Genomic DNA, 26,714 nt, shown 5'->3' with positions numbered 1-26,714 from the left:
CGGTCCGAGGTGAACCGAGGTCGTTGTCTTTGTCAGAGCTGTTGTCATCTGCACTGACTTTACATTAACCTTCATTTCATCATCAGAGCCAGACTTGTTTTTGTCCTCACGAACTCATTTCAACTGCATTAAACCCACGCAAAATGGTTCTCCTCCCAAGAAATTCAAAATTCACATTGGCTTGTTTGCGTCCATATTTACACGAATCAATATTTTTTAGCACTACAAAGTACGAGTTTTAAACCCAGAATTCTGCCCAAGTACGGAACTACAAGGACATTTCATTCCCGGTGTTAATCTCAGTAGAGATTTAGAGCAATGCTGCCCTCTTGTGGCCGTATGAAATTTGCAACGTAGAAAAACGTTTCAATCAATCAATCAATCACATTTTATTTATATAGCACTTTTCATACATAAAAATGCAACTCAAAGTGCTTTCCTATTATGTTGAGTGAGACTTTTTAGGAGGGGTCACCAGCCTTTTTTGTTTTGTTTTACTTGGACATTGACAATATGATACATACGAGTGTAATGTATTTATTTAAGTACACAACAGCACAGCATACAATATAAAAGCTGATCACATTAACATCGTGTGAGGCTAAATCATTTTCAGAAACAATGTTCCGGAACTATAAAATTTACAAATTAATTACATTCCATAAATAATATCAAAACAATCAGGCTCCATCTCAGACTCCTCAAAAATGCAACACATATATATTCATATTTAGATTCTCCATACTGTTATAGTAATCCTTTGTTGTCCTGAAATTTTTGATAGCTGAGCAAACAATTTCATTAAAAGTGTCATGCTAATGTCATTCAAAAGTGATGGTATTATTAAAGTGACTATCACCTAAAAAAAGTGTCAGACCTTTCATTAGATAATGATAGCCATAATATCAATATTTGATGATCAATACGACAATATTTGTATCAGTTGATACTGTATTGTAAAAGTTCTCAATATGATTATGATCAATATGATATAAATAGCATGATGTTGATACAATTACAATAGCATAGCCTATTGCTAATATGAACGGAAGGAACTTCATACATGGCAAAGAAAACTAGCTTGCAAAAATGTGTCTATTTTTCAGGCAGAGTATACACATACAGTCAATTTGAACTTTTCCCCCTCTTTTCTGAACAAAGTCAGCACAAACCCAGTTATTGGATATCTGGAAAGATTATCCTGAGCTGTTAACCTGTGGTGTGGGGTGTGTTGAGTGATTATTCCTCCTAATCCATGATTTGGGATTATCTGTTGAGATGTCGTTATGTATATAGTGTGCTGTGTTGTGCATCACTTGACACAAATTGGTTTGTGTGTACCCCATTTGAATACGCTTGAATTAGTTGGTATTTTAATGGTAAAAACAAACGTCTGTCTGATCCTGCGGTTCGGTTTCACCGGCGCCATAATGCCTGTCCGCCGACCTCGGTAGAAAGAAGACGGCCTTCTGACTCAGGTCCGCTTTGCAACCCAGTTTGGCTTTTCCGTTCTTCTTGAGCGCCACGTACCACTCGTACTTCCGCGACTGATATGTATTGTAGTGGTTCTCCTCGCATTTCTCCAGGAAGTAACACTCATCGTTGAGCGTCATCTGCAACACATAGGGAGGATACCGCTTATCCATCATGACGCGTCACTTATATCTCTTGAATACTTGTTTCATGTGACAAGTGTCATAGTTTACCTCTAATCAAGAATTTCATCAAAAGCCTCCCATAATAGCTTCATAATGGCCATTTACAGTCACCTGATAGTTGAAATGCTTTTTTTTTTTTAAACAGTATATTATAAACAGTGAACCCTTCAAAATGGAACTCAGCCTGTTGTGTTCCTTCCAAATTGTTGTAATTTAAAAAATAAAATAAAAATCCCACTGGTAACAAAGTCAATATATTTGTAAAGTTATTGTACAGACCATCAATTAAAGTAATGCTTACCACCACTTGAAACACTTTATTCCTGGTTTACGGGGCATTTTCCTTATCAAATGTCCTGGAATATTTGATGCGTAATTTTAGATGTTTCCCCCTAATATTGGTTAATATACAAATTATTTTATCACATTAACTAATTGGTTATATTAGTTATTGTATATGATAAAATATAATTATTTGTCAAATGAACGATGACAATTTAAATGAAGATTATACTACTAAAATAAACAGCTTTGCATATATTTTTTATTTATCGTATAAAATAATTTTACTAATAATAAATAATACAATAGAAATATTATGAAAAAAACGATAGGACCACACACACTTCCTAACCAGATGTATGACAAAAATGCAATTTGAGATATGGACAAAAAAATGTGCATATGTGCAAAATATGTACCGGTACTCTTAATTTCATTTTTCATAATACATTTCTCAATCCACATATACTGTAAAAGGCAACCCCTGCATATTCACCCTTCCTAATTTTTTTTTACAATATTCTTTATTTTTTATTTTTTGGGGGGGGGGGGCATTTCTCTGTTTCTTTCCGGGACAACCCGCCCACCCCCCATTTACATTGGTGGGAAATATATGAAATATTTATCAGCGGTACAGTCAAATAAAAATGTTTACATGCACATTAGACATACTTATTGTTTTATTTAATCATTTGTTAATTTTAGATTTGTATGTTATATTGTTATATTTTTGGAAAATAATAGTTAAACAGTACATGTGGAATGTAAGGTAGTTCATTCCAATAATTCATTGTAATGTTCAATAGTATTGTTTATCATTAATTACATTTTTACTTACTGATCCATAGAGGCGTCCTTTCTTGTTCATGGCCAGGTACTTTCTGGTGTTCTCACCCATCACCACAACCTCGCCCACGTTTGTAGCCTGCAGCCTCAGGATGTCTGCCGTACATATGACATGTCGCACATTGTGTTATATTGGACAGGATTTCATCAAGTAGATGTTAACATAAATCCACAATATACAGTGATGCTTTGACTATTAGCGGAATTCAAAAGATTGTAACTTAAAACCATTATACCACAAATCATCTTTCCCAATTGAAATGAATGAAAATTCCATTTTAATAAACCTGGACAATCATATTTACATGAGGAAACACTGGAAAGGTTTGCCCTGGTTGCTGCAAGGACACTTGGTCGAGTTTTCTCCCAGGTAAATCCTACAACCTGCCTTTTGGATATAATTCCCACATTTATTTTTAAGACATTTTATGGATTCTTTGAGGAACAGATTTAAAATGTAGTCAATTGTTCTCTTCAGACGGGCGTCTTCCCCACTGCCTTTAAAACGGCGGTGGTGAAGCCCCTTCTGAAGAAGAGCAATTCTGACCATACTGTTTCTAATTATTCCAGACCTGTATCCAACTTATTAGTACATCATGATTTCATGATTTTGTGCTCATTGACATGATGCTGCTCCTTCTGGTGTGCCCGCCTAGACCACCAGGGGAAGGTATAATACTTAATAAAGAATATGGTACTGTAGGTATTAGTTGTGTTCCGCAGACAATTTTGGTTTGGTTAAATCACTCTTCAATCACAATCCGAAGATATATCACATCAAGCCCGTTTGTAAAAAAATAGCTCAGGACACTGCAATTTCCTAGGAATGCTATGTGATCATTTGAAAAATAAACACTGGCAGATCTTTTATAATAGAAATAAAGTGTTGAATACTGATATTTAGCTATTTCCTACCATGTTAAACCAATGTTGATAGTAAATCAAACATGCATGGTCATTGTCTTCACATATCATTAACAACCGATAATTAAATGTCATTTGAGCAAATTTATTTCAGAAGTGTCTATGTAGCCCTTGGAATTACTCGATAGCTCTCAGTTTCAAAAAGGTTGGTGAGCCCTTATCTAAACAATAATGAACACATCTATAATGTTGTTAAATACTCAGTAAAAACTTACTTACCATAGGGGTCGTTGTCCAGCAGGCCACCATTGACACTCCCATCAGGCAGAATCCTTAACTGGTAGCCCCCATTGAGGCAGTACAGCCGGGTGAGAGTGCGAGGCACATGCCGGGACAAGTCACCAAGCGAGTTGCTCGGCAGCGTCATCACGTCTTCTTCAGACATCCTCCCGAGGCTTTGAGGCTTGTGATGTGAAGCAGACGCGCTGCCTTCTGCGCTCATGTCACCTGGAAGAGTGTTTTACAGAGAGTGAGGAAGTTGGGTCCAAAGCACTCCTTTTGAGATAGGAGCACCGGAAATGCTTCACTAAGTCTACACATGATCAAACTTGATTTCACAATTACCCAAGTAAATAAACAGAAATGGTTCCAGATGGCAGTGATGTAACTTTTGAGTGAGATCAGTAAAAGGGCCAGACAACACCATAAACGTGAAATAAATGATGTTGTAACAGTGCGCAATAGCACTTTTTAACTAAAAATAGGGAGGTGACTGGAAATTGTTACACTCATTCATTATATGTTTAAGTGTCACAGTGCGAAACCTGAAATAGATATTTAGAGATACCGTATTGGCCCGAATATAAAACGGCCCTGATTATAAGACGACCCCCTCTTTTTCAAGGCTCGAGTTTGAAAAAAGGTTTTTTGAACACCAAATTAATTTTTATACAGAAAATAATTACAGTGCATCTGAAACAAATGATTATAACAATATGTTTGAGAGAAAAAGCATGTTATTTTGCCTCATTCAAATCTTAATATCTGAACATTTAAATATGTAAACTAAATTGCAATCACATTCGTAAATGAATGGCTTCTGGTTTTTGAAATGTAAAGAAACCAATCTATTGTGATCAAACAACAAAATTGCAGTAACTGTATGAACCATCCAAGTGAAGTCTAACTGTGACTGTAGTCTTGAAACGAATCTGAATAAGGAAGAACATTGCAATAAAATAATGCAAACTGGTTTAACTTGAGAGTAGCTGAGATCTGTCATGACAGAACATTACTCCTCACAAACTATCTGCCTCGCTATGCGCACGTCATCCTCAAGTTCAGCATTTGCTTCAATGATATCTGGCGCCATCCCGGCTCCGGACTACCTGTGTGGAGTTTGCATGTTCTCCCCGTGCCTGTGTGGGTTTTCTCCGGGTACTCCGGTTTCCTCCCACATTCCAAAAAAACATGCATGGTAAGTTGATTGGACAATCTAAATTGCCCCTAGGTGTGATTGTGAGTGCGGGTGTTTGTCTCTGTGTGCCCTGTGATTGGCTGGCAACCAATTCAGGGTGTCCCCCGCCTACTGCCCGAAGACAGCTGGGATAGGCTCCAGGACGCCCCGCGACCCTTGTGAGGATAAGCGGTATCGATAATGGATGGATGGATATCTGGCGCCATCAAGCGTCGTGAATGGGTATAATGTCTAGACCCCGAATGTAAAACGACCCCCACTTTTTCAGTCTTATTTCAATGCAAAAAACACTGTCTTATATTCGGGCAAATACGGTATATTCATTCACCCATACATGCTTTAAAACGTCAAACATTTTATCAAACAAATTCTTCAAGCCTGTTGTGTATGTATGATAGACGCTAGCTAGCTGGCTAAAGAAAATGTATAAGCAGCTAACTTGGCTATGAGAACGGATGATGGATAGACTTGGTGTGCGTTCGGAAGTACGCTTCTAACGCGCGCTGCTTCACGCCGACCGTTCCAAAAATCAGAACGTTCTTGAAAAGTGCTGTTTGGTTATTCAGAGTGCCGAGTGATAGATACATAGATAGATCATTTGAATATCTGTCTTATCTATCTGGCTAAAGAAACTAACGTGCTAAAATTAATAACCCATGTTGCTAGCTAACATTCTGTACTTACAGGTAGCTAGCAGTTAAAAGCTAGATACTACTATCTTAAACATTTGCTTGCTAAATGAGATAGCCTAAGTAAATTGCTCAGATAGATTTGTTGCTGTCGGAGAAGTATTTTAGTCATCATGTCGGATGTTAGCACTGACGCGTCTAATTATCTGATTGCTGAATACCGAGTCATCTGCCATAACTCTGATTCAGCAATTCTGCGGCATGAATGGAAGCAGCTTGGATGATGGAAGCAGCAAGTCAATGGTTGATGCGAGAAGTTTGGTATTTACTCAATAACACACTCAGAAGAAAGATACTTGGGAATAATGACAGCATGTGTCAAGAGTTCATATTGTGGCTCTGTGGGAGGAGTTGGTGTAAAACAGGGGTGCCCACACTTTTTCAGCCTGAGAGCTACTTATGGCAACTAGAGCTACTAAAAATGCAAAACACATTATTTATAAATATATTGAGAATTATTTTATATGCCGGTGTACCTTGCATGACTGCATCAACCTAAATAGCACAATACAAAAAAATGTTTTGTAATTACGGTACCTTACTCTGATGACTTGCACTGAATGGAATCAGCCAGGGACGCATAGTCCGGGCAGTGGCTGCTAACCCTAACCCAGCCTCAAGCAGATTTGCAGCAACAACCATCCGCCCATTCGCTCCATTCGGCGCCTATAAAACAAGTCAACTTTTTTGCACGCTATGCTAATGCTAACAATGTTGCTGGCCCCCGAGTGAACAGGACGCTGTGTGTGACTTAGTATGCCCGATGCTGATTGGCTGCCGCGAGGCGAAATGGCAAAAAAGTTGAATTGTTTTAAACGAGCCGAATGGAGCGAATGGGCGGATTTCCGGTGGTTCGCTCCGCGTTCCACTGCTCCAAATGCATCATTCACGCCGTCCCGCACGCAACCGCCCGCGCGAACTACATTGACTCCATTTCAAACGCGCCGCCAGAAACGCTCCCAACGCAGTTTGTGTGAACGGAGCATGAACGTAGCAATACACTAGTGAGGACGGATGATAGGCTGGCGATCTACCCACAATGCCTTTGCGATCGACCGGTCGATCGCGATTGACGTAATGGGCACCCCTGGTGTAAAAGGACTCTGCATAATAATAAAATAAGTTTTCCTTCCTCTTTAGCCTTGTCTACGGAAGAACCTTGTTGGTTTTCATTTATATCTGAACATACAATATCTGAGGTTATTGATATGAAATGACTTGAATGATCTTTGCCACTCTTCTACTGGGTGCTATTTTTTAGCCAACTTTCTTCAAAGTTTTACGGTCAGATTTCGACTTACATGTTCATTGTTTATGTTCTATTGACTAAAGTCTTTGACAAATATTCCTCCAAAATGCCCCAAAAGAAAACTAACCAGTACTCAAAGTCCTTCATTTTCCTCTACCATTGAACTTCTAAACTCAGACCATGCTCATTTTAAATGATTTTAATTGAATTACTCATGTATTTCTCTCATTAGTCTTATTACCTTCTTTACGTTTATCTTATTGTATCTTGTTTATCTTGCCTACAATTTGACATCTCTCTGTCCTACTAGAAAATTAATCGCCCCTTGTTGGGTAAATACAGTTGTCTGAATTTGAATTAAATATCAGTGGTTACATAAGCCTTGCCAGTGCTCTACTGGGTGTAATTTCCAGTCAATATTCCTTAAAATTTCCATGTGCTATGACAGAGCAAGACCCCTATTGATTTTGCATGATATTCTACCCTATTCCACTCCCACTGAATTGAATTGAATTGTCAGATCAGGACTTACATGCTCCTTGTCAACATTCTCCTGGGTGCGATTTTCAGACAGTGTTGCTTCAAATGTTCATGAGTTATGTCAGAGCCAGAACATGTTAATTTTCAATAATACATCTCCCAATTTCAGATTTCAGACAATCTTGCTTTCCATGAACTAGAACCCTGTTGATTTTTATACTCTGAATGATATTCTACCAGGATGATTGAGATAACCTTTCCAATGTTCTACCGGGTGCAATTTTCAGTAAGTCATCCTCAACAATATTTTGGCATTAAGCACGAACCATATTGATTTTTGATGCGATCGAGTGCAGTGCGGCCTGACTATCATTTCCTCACATAAATTCCACTCTAAACATTCTAAACAAATAAAACACCAAAAAAGAGACCTCCTCCACATGTGAAAATGTCCTTACCTTTGAGCAAATGACGTGATTGTGCTGCATAACAATCCTGTCTTTTAAAACCGTTTGTGTTTCTTTTCAACGCAGGGACTTCTGCGGCTGCCGCCTCGTCATATCCAGCAGGGCTCATTTTAACAGGCCCATGCCAAGACTAAAATTATCACGGCAGAAAAAAAAAGGGAGAGCGGCACCCTCAAATGGTGTGACTCAAGTGTCCTGTCCGACCGGCCCTTGCCACATTCTTCGGGCCATTCTGTGAGGTGAACACCACAATTGATACATTTGTTACAACACACAAGAAGGGTGACTACATTTCCCAGAATTCCTGCTCAAGAACTCAGATGCCTTTATCGCTGGAGTTTTGGATTCATTTAGAAAACTAAAATCTAAACAACAGCTGGAGTGATCATGTGAGTTATCAGTGTAGGAGTGTTTGTTTCCCTGCTCGAAATAAAAATATGTTGGCCTGTGTGCAGGTCATGTGTAATACCACTCATTACATTCAGTGATAACAAAGATGCTGGAAATTTGTGAAAGGAAAAGGTGACTAATTCATTGATTGTGTACAATACACTCACTGGTCATTTTTGACTGCTCAGTTGATGTTTTGAAAGCTATTTTTTCAGGAGATGGAACATGAACAGCATAAAAAGAGCTATTTTGTGTGTGTGTGTGTGTGTGTGGGGGGGGGGGGGTTCTGATAGTTTCTGGTTTTCTATATTTTGATTCATTCGTTTATAACAGACAATTGTCGTTCGTTTATAACAGACAATTGTCTGTTACAAACGAATACGTCAAAATATACATAACGAGGAAGACAAAATGTACTTAATACAACTGTTTTAGGGTTTTGTTTAATGCTTTTAGATTTTTTCTAATATATATTTCCCTCCGCCCTCTTTTTTTTAAATTTATCTATTTTTTTTTTTTTTTTTCAAACAGCCAAATACGACTAACGCCTATTTGGATGACAAAAAGGAAATACGTTTTGGGCCTCGAAGGACAGTAGGCTACATATTGCTTCAAATATGTGTATCTTAACGTTTCATATCGAGAGAACGACTGTCAAAAAGGTTTGCGCGATGATATATCTCTACATATATCAGACTCCATATGTATTTGCGTAAGGCTTTCTACAACGCAGACGTTCAAATGTAAATTTAAATCAAATAAAAATAGACGTAATGCCTCCTTTACGCCAACAGATGACGCCAAAGAGCTGCTAAAGGTGTTCAACTGAGCCTTTGTGAACTCCTGTCAGTTCAGGCTGCTGTGACGTCACCGCGACCCCCTTCAAAACAAATCAACCCCCTCCTGTTGGTGAAAATTGACTCCACATAGTATGTAATAACAACAACATAAAATATGTGACAGCAATACCGCCACAAACGGTTGTAGAGGAATATTTCTATTGTATATTATATACATATATGTTTTCTTATATCTCTTCTTATATCTCTAAAAAAATAAACAAAACAAATACAGTTAAGCTAAATGGCGCTAAAAATATGACTTGCCATATAATCTTCACGCCTTTGCTGTGAGGACAGCGTACTGAGGTATTTTGGGGTGGGAAAAATGACAATGCGTGCCTTTTACCATTTGCATATGGTATCAGGATGAACAACGCACGTCCCTTAGTCATTTAAACGCACCCAATTGGCCAAGAGAGACGTCAGTCAAAGGATTAGCGGTGTGGCGGTAGGTTGACCGCGAGCTGTCGAAACGAAGCCTTCACGCGAGGAGTCCACAATTTTTACGGGGCTCAAGCGTGTATTGTATTGGCAGCCTCCCTCCCGCTCTCATCATCGCCCCAGTCGGACTGTCCGCTCCGGCATGACTCGGTCGACAGGAATACTGCACCGGTTTACATGAGCATCTGGACGCTATATTGCCACATTGGATTTATTCTGAGAACTTTTTACATTTACTCCCATTGGATATTGCACTGGTGTCGTTTTCAGAGAAGCGCTTGAATCTAACCGGGGATTTGCAGGAGATATAAACGCAAGGTTATGCAGGTAAGGTTCTCCGCTCCTCTTAGATAACATTTGACACATTTAGTTACATGTAATCGGATTTTTGCATCCTCCCTTAATAGCCGCTATAGCAGCCCACGTCAGGGATCGCTCCTCTGGTTCCTCCTCGGAGCTTTTATTGTTGCCGGCTCGATCCAGCAGCTTGTGTGCAAGCAGGGGGTGAAGATGGGACTGCCCGCCCTGGAGTTCAGTGACTGCTACCTGGATAGTCCGCAGTTCAGGGAGAGACTCAAGTCTCACGAGCTAGAGCTGGACAAGACCAGCAAGTTCATCAAGGAGCTCATCAAGGATGGCAAGGCGCTCATCCAGGCGCTCAAAAGTAAGTTTGATGACTGCACACTTCATGTCCTTGGTGACGAACACATTTGATGCCAATCACAGGTCACAATTATTAGGCACATCTGCATCATCCCAAGGTTACGCAACATCCAACAAAATGAAAATGATGTATTCATGAAACATTTTATTCATTACCATGGTCATTAAAGGATGAAGAAATGTGCTCATGCCGTAATTGTGAATGAATCGGTCAAAATGTGTTGCAATAATTCTCACACAACAAAGACCAGTAGAGTTGGGGGTGGTGGTGGGGAGGGGCGAGGGGAGGGTAACAACAGCAACAGAGCAGGGCTCTGAGATAGAGATAAACCTTTAATGATGCTGTAATAAGAACAAAACACTTATTGACAGTAAGCACAACTGAAGAAAACTCGGCTTCTAACAAAGAAGCCGGTGGCTCTGAGCTAAACTCTTTCACATTCAAAAGCATAATACAATGGCAGCAGAACTTGAGACGTAGAGCTAAACTTCCATTGCTAATGCAATAAATAATTAAAAAAAAAAAAAAAAGCAGCATAACCCTACAGAAAAGCGACTTGGTTATGGGTTCCTAACAGGGCATGACTGAGGCTCTGAGCTAAACCTCTTTGCATTCAACAGAACAATACAACTATGACAATCAAATAACTTAAAGAAGTCAACCCAAACATAGTTTTTTTTCAAGAATATGTTCTGTGCAAGCCCACTGGTTGAAACAAAGCAATCTGATAAATATTGCCTTGGTGGAATAAGAGTTAATTCACTCGTTTTTAGCCATCTCTGGGGGCGGCCATTTTGTCACTTCTGTCAACTGAAAATGACATCACAACTACTCAGGGCTCAGGTAATGACCAATCATGGCTGACCTGTTATATGAAACTGAGCCGTGGTTGGTTGTTACCTGAGCCCTAAGTAATTGTGATGTCATTTTCAGTCGACAGAAATGACAAAATGGCCGCCCCCTGATGTGGCTAAGAACGGGTGTATTTTGCTGCTTAACTCATCTTACACAAACGCAATATTAATCAGAATGCCGTGTTTTAACTAATGGGCCTGCTGGGAACATATTCTTGAAAAAAATATGTTTGGGTTGATTTCCACTTTAAGATAACCCTGATTCTTGTTGAGGGATTTGAGTGTGTCAGCTGCCGATTTTGACAGTCATTCCAGCAGCAGAAAAACAACGGTGTACTTAATGTTGTGACAGGCGAGTAGGTTTTTCAAGACACAGATGGGATGTTACAGCGTCCTAATGAGAGCGTGGGAGTAGCACTTCACCTTTCCTGTTCAAGCGCTCCTTGTTTGTGTTCAAGGTGTAAGAATGCGAGTGTCTCCCCCCCCCCCCCCAAATTGTCAGTGCCTCTATTCTCATGATCTTATACTTGGGAGTGCTATGCTCCGTCTATCAGAGACTTGTGAGTGCTGGTATGTACGGGAGGGTGCAAAGAGGCTCCCATGCTGCCTGAATGTCGATAACAGATTGAGCTACGGCGACGTTCAGCTTGTAAATAAGATGCTAATGGCTCGGAAGTAGATTTGCACGTGTACTTGATCCATGTAATTGTTAAAGGGAGTCCGAGCGCTGAATATCTATATATAGCCTCTTTTACACTCAACCTCCTGAAAACATCCACTTGTTTTGACACGCTAACTTTGCTAGCCGGGGCAACCTCCCTCTATTCAAAAATACAAACATGAACTTTCCACTGTGTGTCAGCAGCATTGTTCAGCCGACATCCCGACCCATTTTTTTTAAAACTGTGTCATCTCTTTCAGATGATGTACAGTATATTTATTTTGTTCATTGGTGGGATCTGGAAAATCCAAATGAATGACCATTGTGGCTTTTCTCTGCTGTTCTAGCAGAGCGCTGCTGCTCATCAGGAGACATTTCATGTACCATTTCCCTCCATTGCATTACGTAGTAGCCTTAGCTATTGCTGATGTTATTTTGTTTAGATGATTGTTTCCAAGCGCAGAAATCAAATGAGGCAAATTGCACAAGGGTTGTTTTGAGGAGAAGCCCGACATCAAAATGTTCCTTCACTTTAAATTGAGTTTTTGGAAAGTCTGAGAGAATAGAGTCTGTCACTGCTGGTTTGTGTTTTTAGTTTGGAATGCATGTGTCTTTGTAATTCTGTGCACATATGTTGCAAATATGGATACAGTGCATTCCTTTTGAGCCCTAGAGCTGCATGTGTGCACACATGCTGGGGGAGTGATGAGGTGATAGGACAACGCCTTAAGATGGATTGAATTCATTAGGATGTGAGAATGCATTATGTGCCATATTGCTTTTATTCCACAAGGTTAACACAGGAAAGGATACACCACCCGGGAATTGAACCCTGAACACTAGAATGGGTAATCTTGCATGACACCATGACAGCAGCTGGCGTTGCAAAGCAGGACTTTTGTGATCACCGATTCTTTCTTGATTGTGCATCCAAATTGAAGTGTTTTTATATTCTTGAAATGTTCATTGTGTGTGACCACTGTATGAGCAAATCAGACTAACACAGCCCGAAGATGTTCGGATGGATGAGCTAATATACAATTCTTCATTTGCCAACATGATGCCAGATTGCCGTTAGTGTGACCCCGGTTTCATTCCTCGGCGGTACGCACAACTTTTCGCAGTAGGTCCGGGCCGTCGTGATTAGGCTCGAGTGTGGGAGGTTTAAAAACTGATGTGATTGTCTTCAAAAACAGCTGTTCGCTTCATTAAGGTTGAAATAGTAAGTTCTACAAAAAGGAGCATAGCAATGTGCTTGAAATTGTCGAAATCATTATTATCTATCTTTTCTTCAATTCAAAATAACAGTGTTTTTGAAATGACAAAAGCTGAAATTTGCAAACGTATACACCAGGACCTATAATGACAGCCTCACAGCCACAATTACAGTACGCAGTGTGTCTGCACACACATATTTTTGCGGCACGTGAGCGAAGCCTGCGGTCGCTTAAAAACAGCCCTGCATCCGACCATTAGCGCTGTCTTGATAATGGCCTTGCCTTTTTGCCCTGTACTCGACTTCAAACCGGACCTTTAGCATTCGAGCTTTTGTGTCGATGACTCATTGCAGAATGGGACTTCTTTACTCCTGTGCCTTCTTGCCTTCCTGTCATCTGCCTTCTTTACTTTACCCCTTTGTTTTCCCGCAAGCCACCCACAGTGTTGTTGGCGACTTATAAGGTGGCTAATAGCAGCCGTGGCACAGCGCGACTGTCAACTGCGCTGATGGATGACGGCCTCGCACACATGCATGCACACCGCACCATAACTAATTGTAAATTATGGCGCACAGAGGGAGTCAGACCTTCTTTTCAAAGGTCCTCCTGAGGAGTGTGTGCCAAGGGGCAAATGGAAAAAGGGAAAAAAAAGGACACCATGGCCTTATTATTTTTGCTTTTTTTTTTCCTTTTGAGTATGGAATCTAGGTTGTGGAGGAGAGAATTGGAGCGCTGAGAAGGAGGGCTGTGTGTCAGCGTGCATGCAGCCGGACTTGGAATATGAATATTCCGTATTTGAAGCAAGATCTTAAAATATTTTGACTCCCAAGGGACGTGCGTCTATTATAATGAGAATGTGCATAATTATCCTGGAGGCTCTGTGTGTTTGCGCGCGGATGCAAAGCAACAATAGCACCAGGGCAGAGCTCAGTCCTGCCCTATATTCCTTCACCAGCAGAGTATGTCACAGCTTGAGGAAGACCCTCAACCCCCACTGTGCTCCACTGCAATGACACACACACACACATTGACATGCAAGAACTGGATCACAATGGCAAATTCCTAGCATCAGTGGGTGTCGCGTCTCTGATTAGTGGAGCTTCAATAATGTGTTTTAATTACTAAAATAAACAGAAACGTTCTTTACGGTGGTGTGTTCTATGCAGCCTCGCTTAATATTCTGATTAATATTGTGTTTTTGGAACATGAATTAAGTAGCAAAATGCATCTGTTTTCATCCATCTCTGGGGGCGGCCATTTTGTCACTTTTTGTCAACTGAAAATGACATCCCAGTTGCTCAGGGCTCAGGTAACAACCAATCACAACTCGGCTTCAAAAAACAGGTGAGCCGTGATTGGTTGTTACCGGAGACCAAAGCAACTGGGATGTCATTTTCAGTCGACAGTAAGTGACAAAATGGCCGCCCCCTGAGATGGATTAAAAAAACGGGTGGCTTTTGCTTCTTAACTCATATTCCACAAACGCAATTGTAATCAGAATGCCGTGTTTAGACTAGCAGAGGCGCATACAACATATTATTGTCAAGACATTTTTTGTTGACTTCCTCTTTACGAATAGTTGTTTAATTTCCCAGCAAGATACATTCTTCTGGTGTGTGAAGTATCTCAAGGCACCACCGTATCTCATTTTATTGTATCATAGAAGCAAATTCCCATTTAAAACAAATCAACAGTTTGAAAAATGAACTGCTGCAGTTACAGTGGACTTGAACCTCAACCTCAACTTTACGCATGTATTTCTCATGTCTCAAAGTTGACCTTTGAAAATGTAATCATGTTGACTCATCAAATTACACCGCCTGACGCAACGATAGTGACTCAGCCTCTCGATGCATCGTGGTATTACTTGCATGTGTTCTCGTTCCAGTGCACATAGCTGCTCATGCCGCCCTCGTTACCACAGCAACCGCTTAGAAATGACTCGCTAATGTCTGGGCACACCACCGCCGTCTAATTGGCTGAAGCAACGTTTCCAGAGAAGTGAAGTAAAGTGTAATTGTGTCACTTAAGTCGAAATCACAGGGCTGATTGTCAGCGCCATTTGTTCAGTGTCACGACTGCGCTGCTTGGTGCGAGCTTACTGCAGTTTGGTCAGGAAAATGTGCAGCTGCAATTTTGCTTAATGTGTAGAAGAAAAAAAAAATCAACATTTACTTCAGGTGGTTGTCAAGTCTTATTGTTAAATTGACACTTGGCAAATTACCGCTGCCTGACGTCATGTTCGATTTTTCAGCTGTTTCAACATGAGCGTTTACCACAAGTGAGATAACAGAGAAGGTCTGGTTAACCTGGTAAAAAGATTATATCGACTCAACTCTCCCTACGCTCCCTGTACAGTATATTCGATTTACGTTTTCAATTTGCGTGAGGTTTTTACCATGGGAAGGTTTCGTTTATGTGTTGCTACATGTTGTGAATTCAACCCAACAAAATGACTTTGAAATGAAAAGTTAACCCTCGCATATGACCCTTTATCCAGAACTTCCTTGGCCCAAGTAGCAAAGTCTTCAACTTCAACTAATTATAGTGCACGAGTTTCCTCGTAAAATCGTCCTAAATTGGCGTGAGAACTGTCTCCCAGACTATACCAACGTGATAGCGCGGCAGCCTTCAGGGAAAAAAAAAAAAAAAAAACCAGCAGAGGAAGCCAGGAGTGATTTATTTTGTCCTCTGAACCTTTTAAAAGGGAATCTGTGGCTTGAGGTCTACATTTGCCTCTCAGCCTCGCGGGCGCGGATTCAAAAATGAGTGTGCGATAATGAATCTTTCGGCCTCCAGTATAGAAAAAGGTGTGGCTCTAATTTTCAAGCATCTAAATAGAAAGAAAGAGAAAGAAAACCTCAGGCTTATTGAGAACTGACTGCCCAGACTTGCAGGAGTTCAAGTTAGCTGCGATGTTCCCATGTGTACGAGACAGCTCGGCAGGTGGGGCTTACAGATGCACGTTACCAGTCAAAACAATCATTGACCACATCAAAGCTTAGAAAATGAACGGAGAAGAGCCGGTTTCACAAGCTCCACTGTTGTGGACCTCTCGTGTCTTCACACATTGAAACAGGTGGTAACAGCAAGCACGACAGAGATGTAATACTTGAATCGATATGAAGTGAAGTGAATGATTATAAATGACGTAAACATAGTTCAAACGGGCATCTATTAGAATCACAACCACTAGTGGAGGAAATATGGAACAGCTTTTTCCTTTAAGTTACCACGATTTATCCAACTGTTTTTATTAGTGATTGCTGTCATATCCATATAAATGAAGTTTGTTGAGTGGGCATCCTGGTTGGAAAAAAACTCCCCACAAATCTTTCACCAAAGTAACCAAAATTTGCGTGAAAACAATGTCAAGCTCTCCATCAAGGTGCCGTCTGCTAGGATACTTAAAACATGTCAAGAAAGAATGCTGAGTAAAGTAAGCTTTTCTTTGTGTTCACTCAGAATGGCCTTGAAGAGACTCAACCCCAATCCGCACTCCCCCTTTTCACTCGCTTTCCTTTTAGCTGCGGCGGTGCTTAAGATATTAATCCAATCTACTTCAATGGAAACATATCTATTAGAGGCGATGAACCGTCTTTGAGCAGTTTTCTTGTACCCCGAAGACCGTAAAGACAAGAGCTTGTTGCAAAAAAATAATTGATTGGGTGACCAAATTAGCCATTATATTTTACATTGATTTTATTGTAAAATATCAATGCAACACTTTAAGGAGGGTTTTGTAAACACGTTTAGTTTGATATTTCTAGCCGTATCATTGCAACCAAACACAATAAGTTATTTGTCGAAAGTCATTTTTTAAAAACACACAGCACATTTTGTAAAACTATTTTTTTAAATGCTCCTGAAAATACGTGTGTGTATATACATGTTTTTTATTGATCAGTGACAATACACCGTATCAAAGTAATTTACAGTAGTCGTAGTAATTTACAGTGCTGGAGAAACTCAACAATTGATCTCGAAAGTGCCTGTATTGATCTGTGGTTTGTGCCATAAAGTAGACAGTGTTGCATCTTTTCACCTCAGCAGAGTTTGTGTTGATAGCAAGGCCGAGAACAAGCAGTCGAGCGTGACTAAAAGTGACAGAGCACGTGCCCCACCGGGTGGGCTGTAAGGGAAGACTTGCGCCTCTGCTGCCAGAAGCCAACCCAAACAAACCACAACCCACTGGCATGGAGACCCACATTGTGTGTGTGTTGCACAGCTCTCATCCGTTTGATCCCGCCTGCTCTTAAAATAACGGTCGCTAAGAATATTTAATCCCCGTTTTGCCACACTGTCCCGCTCTGCTTTATCACCCCCCCCCCCCCCGCCCCCGCACGTTTGGTGGGCATCCTGTGCACACACATGCAGTATGGGCTCAATTCAGGGGGGGGGGGACCGTGCGACTCCGGGTGCAAAGCCGGCCCGAGCTCGGGGTAATCTGGTTGGAGTGTGGGTGCTTCATCTGTGTTGGGGGTGCAAAGCTGCATTACTTTGGGCCGGTGTCTGGTTCACTAGTGAGGCGGGGACAGGGTGTGTTCATTATTTATTTGTATCAATTTAGATTTGTATGTACAATTGACATAAGCCTCACGCTGATTAATGTTGTTTATGGCCATTTATAAAGCTAGATGCTATAGAATTATTTACAGCAGCCCAAACAACGCACCTACCCCCCACCCCCTTCTGACGGTGAAGGCAACTTTTCGCGTAACGCAAATATTAAATGCACTGTAATATTCTTTGAGTTTATGTTTTCCGAGTGGTCCCTGAAGTGCACACGAATGTTAACAAGCTAGCATTTCCGTCGCGTAACTATTGCTAATATCGCTAGCAAATGAGTACAACCAACAGACGTATTGGACGTATTTTTTTTAAAGCATTTTAATACTTTTACTTTTGGTTTACATAACTTCAAGCGCGGAGAAACAAAAGAAAACATTTGAAAGGAACGATCATAAGACACTCGTGCGAATTCGGTCACGGCTCAAAAGCTGCAGAGAATGAATTTTGAAACGGTGATGAAAACACAGCGGTGATGTAAGGTTCATTAGCCTGACTGGGCAGTAAGCTGCGGCTCAACAGACCATCACGTTGCTCTCTTTTAGCTCATTTCTGCATTACTCTGATGACTGTATTTGAAGTCATTCTTCATTGGACCATGTTTTTTTTTGTTTTCAACCCTAACAACAACATAACATGGCAACATTGCATACCACTCAGATCAGAGTATAGTGAAATGACCTAAACTGGAATTCATCGCTTTGGTGCAAGCGTTGCTTAAATGACCTCACGCGAGCATGAACGTACGCGCGCTGCAGCGCACACGGCCCATGCTATTGTGCAGACTTGAGTGTTTCGCTCATGTGCTGATGCGAATTATCACGTGAGGGAACAATCGCTAGAGGTGTCAAATATGAGTCTTAACCTGCTAATGTTTTGAACTGTTGACAGAATAAATCAGCAAATGATTGCGCAGGTAATATGATACAAGAGCTTTTGCCTGATCCAAAAGAGGCCGTGTGAGACATACTTAGTCATTCTTAGAATTGTCGACCAGAGAGCAGTCAAAGAGCAATCCTTTCCATGGCAGATTCCGTTTGAAACTGGATTTGTGGGAATACTGCAGACACCTCTGGCAAATCATCTGCAGCCACAGCACATAATACACTCAACACCCGCACAATATAAAGGCATCACATACTTCCATACATCCAAAATAATGGTGATTGTTATTATTTCCATAATCGCTCAGCACTAGTTTAGAGAAGACCAATGGCATGCAACCTTCACACAGAAAGATTCAAGCCCGGAACCTCTCATCTGTGAGATTGACATGCTAACCACTAGTCCAATTGCATACTACAACCCCAATTACGAGATTTTTTTCAAACAAGTAACCTGTCTTACTGTCAACTGAGCATTTTATCTTTGTCATGACTTTTGGTCGTCCTGTGTTGGATATAATTGGATTTTTGGGCTAATTGGATTGTGGTATCTTGACGTGAAAAAAAGCGAGCGAGAGCTACAGTTATTGATTAACTTTTATGCCTTTATTGAACAGGATAAGCAGTCAAACCCACAAACGGGAAATGAAAACACTTGCAAGGAGCATGGAGGATACGCTAACACTCTCCAACCCGAATGACTCCTGATGTTAGTGACTTGGCCAGGCACACCAACACACCATGCTACTCCAGTGTGTTTGTGACTCTAGTCTTAATCGCACTGAAATAAAAGTTCTTTCTTTACATTTTATTAGGGATGTAACGTTTAATCGAAAACCGGTAAAAAATTGACTCTAACCGGTGAATTGAATAATCGATTCGAATCGCGACAAATTGAACTCTGCCATCTCAGCAAGCCTTATTCAGCAACGCCTAACAAAAGACATAACATACCTAGGTCATTAGAATATACTAATTTAGAGTGCTAAAAATTATGTCTTTAATTTTTTTCCCAGTTGCATACCACATTGTGATTGCGCCAAACATCATTGCATATTGCGTTTATGGATGGCTGCAGCACCACACTAGCACACAGGGACAAGCATAGTAGCGATTCTTAAAAAATCAAATCGAAAATCGGCAACTGAAAATCGAGGACCAAATCGGGACTTGAGCGAATCGTTACTATACATCCCTACATTTTATTGTAATATTTTTATATTTGTAGTTTACAAGAAAGTGCTATTTTTACACGTGCAAAGTGGTGTTTTTTGGAACAGATTAATGGCGTGTATTTTTAATACAGTACACAGAGGACCTAAAGTTTGGCAAAGTTAGGTAAGTGTCTAGTGGCCTTGAACTGTTGATTTTCACTGCATTGTTTCAACTATGTTCCCATTCTGTCTTAATGTCGGCAGCATGGACGTCTGGATGTGGGATTTACTTCCTCATCCTGTTCCAGTTTTAGGACTTCCCGCTTCATACTTCCCAAGGACAAAAAAAGTGAGCAGGCAGGAAAAAAACTGCACCAGCTGTAGCTCATACTTTGTGCATGGTCTGTATATACAGTACATGGAGTTTTGTTAGTTGCCACGGAAACGTCACGGCTGCCATCATTTAAAACAAGCACCGCTAATTTAGACCAAGAAAGAACTCTTCCCGTTAAGTTCCTTTGTTTTTTTAAAAAATGTTTTATTTCACTGACGGCGTTCATCACTTCGCGTGTCGTTATATTGAGCTATTTCAAGACGAACGAGAACAGGACGTCACATTCCTTTCTACCGCAGCAGTTAGGTCAGCCAAGCTGAAAAAATGTCTCGTTTTGTCTTCCATCGTGTCTGCAGGAGTCAAAGAGGGAGGGGGAAGCACTGAAATAATGTCAGGCCAAGACTGTTGGAGAGGTCACTGTCTTCAACTTCAGTCAGCGCCGGTACTCGGGCCGCCCGCCCGCTGGCGGGCTGTTGGGCTCATGCAAGTTTGGCGAGAGGAATTGTTGTAGATACTTGGCATTTTAGGCATAATCCATCAAACAAGTTTAAACCCGGCACATCACATTCAAACAAAAAGCTCTTTTGTACAACATTTGCCAGGTGAGCGTCTGAACAGTTCTCTTGAGAAATGTGCCGCACAGACAAAACGGCAGATGTTACCAATTTTTGGGGATATTTTATTCCGGAACAGCAGGATCACAAACGCAGAATAAAACAACCAACATGCAGACTGTGGTTTTGTCCACTGATTACACAGAAAATGGACAAAATACACCCCAATTTGAACAATGATGCGAGTACAACGGAACCCCTGAAATTGTACATATACGTAGTCACTCTGTGACACTGGTTAACTTCCGAGTGGTTCGTATTTCAGTGCAAAATCTCTCATTTGAAACTGTTACTGTTACTGTTACTGTTACTATTTTTCAAAAATATGTTCTATGCAAGCCCACTTGTTGAAACAAGGCATTCTGATAAATATCGCGTTTGTGAAATAAATTAATCCACCCGTTTTAGCCATCAGTGGGCGGCGGCCATTTTGTCGCTACTGTCGACTGAAAGTGACATCACAACTACTCAGGGCTCAGGTAACGACCAATCACGGCTCATCTGTTTTCTGAAGTTAAGCTTTGATTGGTCGCTATTTGAGCCCTGAGCAGTTGTGATGTCACTTTCAGTCGACAGAAGTGACAAAATGGCCGCCCCCTGAGATGGCTTAAAAGGGATATATTTTGCTGCTTAACACATATTCCACAAACACAATATTAATCAGAAAGTCGTGTTTCAACTAGTCTGCTGGGAGCATATTCTTGAAATAAAAATGTGTTTGGGTTGATTTCCTCTTTAATAACTGTACAGAGAATCTATTCATTAACATTTTAACATAAGTAACTCTTACAAGTACCAAGGGAAGTTAACCACTGTTTAAAACACTAGTCAACATGGTGGCTGTAACGATTCACTCAAGTCTCGATTCGATTGGATTTTCGATTTTCAGTTCCCGGTTTTAATTCGATTCAATTTGAAAAAATGAATAAATAAAACGAATCACTCATTTTGTAACCAAAAGATGTTTTTATTTTAACATCTGCATTTTGTCCTTGTTACAAACAGTAATTTTTTTGTTACTGTGCAAAAAACCCTAAAATGGAACTAATAATTCCAATAAATAAATGTACAATACAATTGACTGTTATTGTTATACAAATCGTTTTGTGATCAAAATGTTGACATTGATTCTTTTATCCTTTTACATCAATGCATATTAGAAACAGCTTCAATCGATTCTAAATCCATCTTCGATGAAAATTTACATCCCTTTTATACCTGATAACTCGTGAAAGGGTCTGTGAAGCATTTTAGTCGTAGTAGTACAATTGTTTTTGTTTCTGGTTCAATTGATATTCTTATTGTTTAGCTACGTCAGTGACTCAAGCATCTCCAAGCTACATTCAGCTCAAAGGCGGCTAGCAAGCATCCGCTTGTGAACGGCTCACTGCCAAACGCATCGCTGGCATTTAACCTGGTCAGCGGCACCGCGCACTTTGCCGAGGTGCAGTGTTGCCACCGCTCATATGAGGCGTTTGCTGTATTTTTTTTTTGTGCTTGCTGTCTGGGTTTAGGCTTATGTTGGGGCGACGGGGAGGAAGTGGACGGAGGCTATTTTGGAAACAGGCTCTAATCTGGTTATTGTGGTTTCCATCCTCTCCCTGACTGCTCTCGCTGTCACTACTACTCTCAAACTGGCCTGATATGTAACATGCGTGAGTGGGATGAGTCGCCGTCACGGGTGTTTGAAGTGCCTTGCGCTAATGCTTTGAATGTCTTCAGCATGTTTTTGTCATCAAATGTACAGTACCCATTTAGTAGGCATGTCAAGTGGTCGAAAAAAAAAAAAATACACGATAATCCCTCGTTATTTATTTTCTGATAGTCATCTCATTGCAAAAAAATGCAAACAGTTTTTTTTTTTTTCCACATATACGAGCATGATGGCACACGTAGCAGCCCTGATCACGTGATGCCCATTTTACACCCAATAGCATATTTTTGACTCATTTAGGCATAGTGTGACTATCAACCCGTCAAGTATGCAATTTGGCTTCTGATCATGTGATGCCAGAAGAATGCCGCGATTGTTCCTTATATTTTTGTGCATTTTGGATGCAGTCTTTTTGGTGAAGCAGTTTTGCATGCAGTGTCTTTATTTGTGAGACAGTCGCAGGTCCCATAATATTCCCCAACAAAAATCCTGTTGAAATCTCGGTGATGTCCTCAAAATTACAAGGATGTCCGCTTGCAGGCCAAGTGAGCTCATCACGGATTCCTGCTGCGGATTTTTCCAGAGGCGGTCCACAGGGCGATTTCAGCCCTCAGGCGCTCTTTCGAAAAGAGATGAGGAAAAAAGAAAAAAAAGGAAAAAAACGTCCCTTGTTGTCTGTGTTGGCTGTGTCAGCAGCGGGTGTGGCAGAAAATTCCAAAATCGGGGCGGGAGACCGAGGTCAAAGGGGGCTGCAGAATAAATGAGGGCAGGGAGGGGGGGTGGGGGGCGCGCTGATTAGTGCGGGGGAAAAAAAGAGACAAACTGATAGATGCCAAATTTAAATATCAGTGAAGAGGGATGTTGACATAAAAGACAAAGATAGAAGAAATATGAGATACTGTAAGAAGAAAAAAAATGAGGCAGGGAAACAGAACTTTCAGAACTGGCCTCTTTGTGCCCGTTGCTAGGATACCAAAGTTATTTGGCCTGGGACAAGAGGAGGGAGAATATAAAAGCCTCACTGATGTACAAGGTTTTTCTTCTTCATCTCCCTTTACTCCCATTGTAGCTAATCTCCATATGTTAAACTCAATTAAATAGTAAATAGCGTCTCTATTGGGCGAATAAAATGATCATTTGCCATTTGGGACTTGTGGCTATTTATCATCAGTTAGCGGCTAAAGCTAAAATAAGGCCACATCAAGAATATGTGTAGCTGCATTTTAGTCAACCACAAAAATCAGTCGACACAAAAATGTCTGCCTCTAAACTATAATTAATCATTTTAAAACCATATTTGTGATCCTTGAAGGCATGTTTGGTTACTTCTGTGTTTACCCAAGTAATTGATGAAATAAGCGTTAGGATAATCGATCTAAAAAGATTTGTTAGTGACAACCCTACTTACACACTACATGACAGTTACAAATGTCAAAAATCGTGAGGCATGAAGTCATGTCAAGTTACTTTAAACTACGGATGGACTGATTGTCGGCCAGGCCGATTATCGGCGCTGATATTCGGCATTTTGATGAATCTGCCTTTTTTAAAAATCTGATGGGCGATAATAAATCAATTTAAAACAGTGTTAACTTCAAGGAACTATTTATTAAAATTTTCAGTTCACTTTATAAAAGACTCTACCGACCCTGGGAACACTCGGCACCTTTTGTTTGAAAGCAAAACAAAGTTTACTTTGTTTACTGTAGAAGACTATGGCAAGCTATTGTTTTCATTTAACTTTTGAAGACATAGTGACCCTCGGAGTTCCCTTTTTGTTAGAATTTTACCACAAATTGTGTATTGACAAACATTAATAATAATAATAATAATAATAATAATAATAATAATAAATGAACTTTATGCAAATGTGAAAAATTGTTCAATGAATATATGCTTATTAAAGTTCAGAGTTACATTTTTTATTTTGATGCCAATATTTTCCTTTTTACTGGAAATGAATACCGGCTCCAAGTATCGGTTATCGCCTTCTTTGACTACTAATAATCGGTATCAGTATCGGCCCTGAAAAAAAACACAACATGCGTGTACCATACTAATGACAGTTTGGGCTTGTAAACGTATTCATTCCATTTCCGTGACTTCCTGTGGGAGGATTGCATCTCGGATTAGAATTTGTTCAACCTTTTAAGTTTCACTGTAATTCCCAGAAACATCCAATGGCGCTTGACTTCAACATGGCCCACATTTTTTACACTGGAAACCGTAAAAGCTTCACGGGAGCAAGAGCCATAAATCTACATGTGACATTTGTGGTGCCTCTCAGGGTTGTTTCTCTGCTCAGCAATCAACATTTCCTTGCATCCCTTACTGGCGTGACTCTCTTTCTCTTGTTTTCTACCGGTTTTTCCAAACAATTGCTGCCCCCTATTCACCGACGCATTCACAGTTCATTCTATCGGGGGACTTTATGGGTGACTATTGTTTCCCCGGCTTTATATGTTCATTGTTCTGTCAGTGTGTGTTGGGCTCTGACCGCCATTCATTCAGTTTGGGGCTAGCAAAGAAGTGTGGTGGGTGAAGAAAAACACCATTAACTAAACTGAATTTCCTTGTATGAGATTCTTCTCTGGGGTATGTGCACGTGTCCGTAAACACAAAACTTTAGGTGTTGTGTGTGTGTTTATGTGTTCTTTTTAAATGGCTGGAGTGTTACTCAGGAAATTCACTGATTTTTAAAAAAATTTTTACGATTTTTTTCTTTCCCAACTTGTAAATAAGGTCACTGGCATCTCAAGGGTATCACTGTAGAAGTAAAAGAAGAAATAGAAAAAGCTACGCTAACATCGATTTTCTGCTGGGGTGATTTCGGCGCCGATATTTTATATTTCACATTTTGAAGCCAATCGGTATTGGCATTTATAAAAATTCCAGCGGAGATAAATGATGTATGTAAAACTGGGTTATTTTGGCATTGCATCAGAGTCAAAAAGCTGGGAACTCCCTGCTTTCTTTGCTTTTGTTGAAACTTAAAACAAACGTTTCACTTACATTGAAATTTTACAACTTTAGTTACTCTAGATAACTTTAGCGAGCTCTTTATTTGTTGAAGTTAAATTTCTAAGGCATGTTGTTGAGCCTGAGACCTCCTTGCGCTTTGTCTGAGAAAAATGTCTGTTTTCTGAGACAGAAAAAACACTAACAAGTTGCAAATCTGAAAAGCTGTTTATTAAAGGCAGTCAAATTAAATGTTACCATTTGTACTGTTCAAAATATTGATGCCCAAACTTTCCCTTTTACCGCAAATGAATATCGTCTCCAAATATCGGTTATCGGCGTCCCTGGCTACTAATAATCAATATCAGCCCCGAATAACATATAGGTCTATCTAAAAATAAAAATCACATTGACACAACCCCACACCACAGCATAATCTTTCTGACACATCCGCCAATCGTGATTTCGCCGATCTGCACCGGAAGAGTCGACAAATGCTTACATTTCGCTCAATTATCGGGGAGGTGAGAATTTTGCAACATGGGTTGGTTAGAAATACATCTATCAATGAATCAACAGCCTCTAATCCCCCTTACCGCTCGAACCCATCAAGATGTGATCAAAGCCATCTGCCGAGACAGACAAAGGGATCGTTTCCAGTGTACGCACGCTAGATTTGCTTTGTCAACCGGCATGCTGTGTCGTGTGTTGGCCTATGTTTGCGTTTTAAGTGAATCCAAATGCGGGCTATTTTTGTCCTGTTCCTGGTCCTTTTCTCTTCATCCGTGTGTGTGTCCACTGTCAATACTCCCCCCATGTAAAGGATCACTCCGCACACCCACCACTAGCAAACTTGTTTTCACATTGTTTTAGTAAATATTTTGAAAAGAAAAAAAATCTTTTCTCGTCATGTGTTTCAAATAACCCTTTGACAGTTGAAATATTTCATCAATCTTTTTACTTATGGTCTCGTCGTCGTGACTGATGATGCCCGGGTGTCATTTTTGTTCATTAATTAATACATTTAAGTTAAATCTTGTCACTGAGTTGTAAAATGAGGTATGTCCAGAGGTCTTCAGGTTAAAAGCCTCATGGCAAATGAACATTTTTTTTTAAGTTATGATCACACTCAACTACTTATAACTGCAAGTGTTCACGCATCTAATAGCAATAACTTTTTTTTTTTTAAGCGATAGTTCAACATTTTAAACTGTGACTCAAGTCTAAAAACAAGTTAATAATAAATGTGTAAACACCTTTGATAAGTGTACGGCGTAGGGACAGAACGATTAATCGGCTGGCCGATTAAATTGATTAAATCGAATGGCTCTTCAAACATCGGCAAAAATAACATTTGACAATTGTTTTTTACCTTATGCACTCTAACCATTTGCAGCAGTTAACACTGGTATCATTATTTATTATGCATACATCTAAAACACAACCTTGTGTCCTGAAATATATCT

General features: G+C 40.2%; 2 protein-coding genes across 2 annotated transcripts in view; one reads left to right on the top strand and one right to left on the bottom strand.

Annotated features, from left to right (window-relative positions):
- Positions 1-517: 517 nt before the first annotated feature.
- On the bottom strand, positions 518-8,299 carry LOC147133328 (putative fibroblast growth factor 1). Its single transcript, XM_086012826.1, has 4 exons — positions 8,004-8,299; positions 3,930-4,157; positions 2,779-2,882; positions 518-1,613 (listed from the first exon to the last, which is right to left on the bottom strand). The coding sequence occupies exons 1-4, from the start codon at positions 8,119-8,121 to the stop codon at positions 1,374-1,376; spliced, it is 690 nt and encodes a 229-aa protein (XP_085868952.1). The 5' UTR covers positions 8,122-8,299; the 3' UTR covers positions 518-1,373.
- A 1,407-nt stretch (positions 8,300-9,706) lies between these two features.
- Positions 9,707-26,714, top strand: part of LOC147133326 (rho GTPase-activating protein 26-like) — a 51,841-nt gene continuing 34,833 nt past the window's right edge. Inside the window, exons 1-2 of the mRNA XM_086012517.1 lie at positions 9,707-10,012; positions 10,093-10,349. Of these exons, the coding sequence (XP_085868643.1) occupies positions 10,196-10,349 (154 nt within the window). The 5' untranslated portion in view covers positions 9,707-10,012; positions 10,093-10,195. The remainder of the gene's footprint in view (positions 10,013-10,092; positions 10,350-26,714) is intronic.

Source organism: Filicampus tigris, chromosome 17 (genome assembly GCF_054856515.1).
Source record: "Filicampus tigris isolate MCC_2025a chromosome 17, RoL_Ftig_1.0, whole genome shotgun sequence".
In the NCBI taxonomy this organism is placed as follows: Eukaryota; Metazoa; Chordata; class Actinopteri; order Syngnathiformes; family Syngnathidae; genus Filicampus; species Filicampus tigris.
The sequence above is the reverse complement of the archived record's forward strand: the minus strand, read 5'-3'. Positions and strand labels throughout refer to the sequence as shown.

What these genes read in the sequence shown, in the direction of transcription:
- LOC147133328 (XM_086012826.1), bottom strand. Translation starts at nt 8,121, where the DNA reads ATGAGCCCTGCTGGATATGACGAGGCGGCAGCCGCAGAAGTCCCTGCG. An exon ending in GCTGGACAACGACCCCTATG is followed by an intron (nt 2,883 to 3,929) that starts GTAAGTAAGTTT and finishes TATGTACGGCAG; the next exon opens with ACATCCTGAGGCTGCAGGCT. An exon ending in AAGGACGCCTCTATGGATCA is followed by an intron (nt 1,614 to 2,778) that starts GTAAGTAAAAAT and finishes TATGTGTTGCAG; the next exon opens with ATGACGCTCAACGATGAGTG.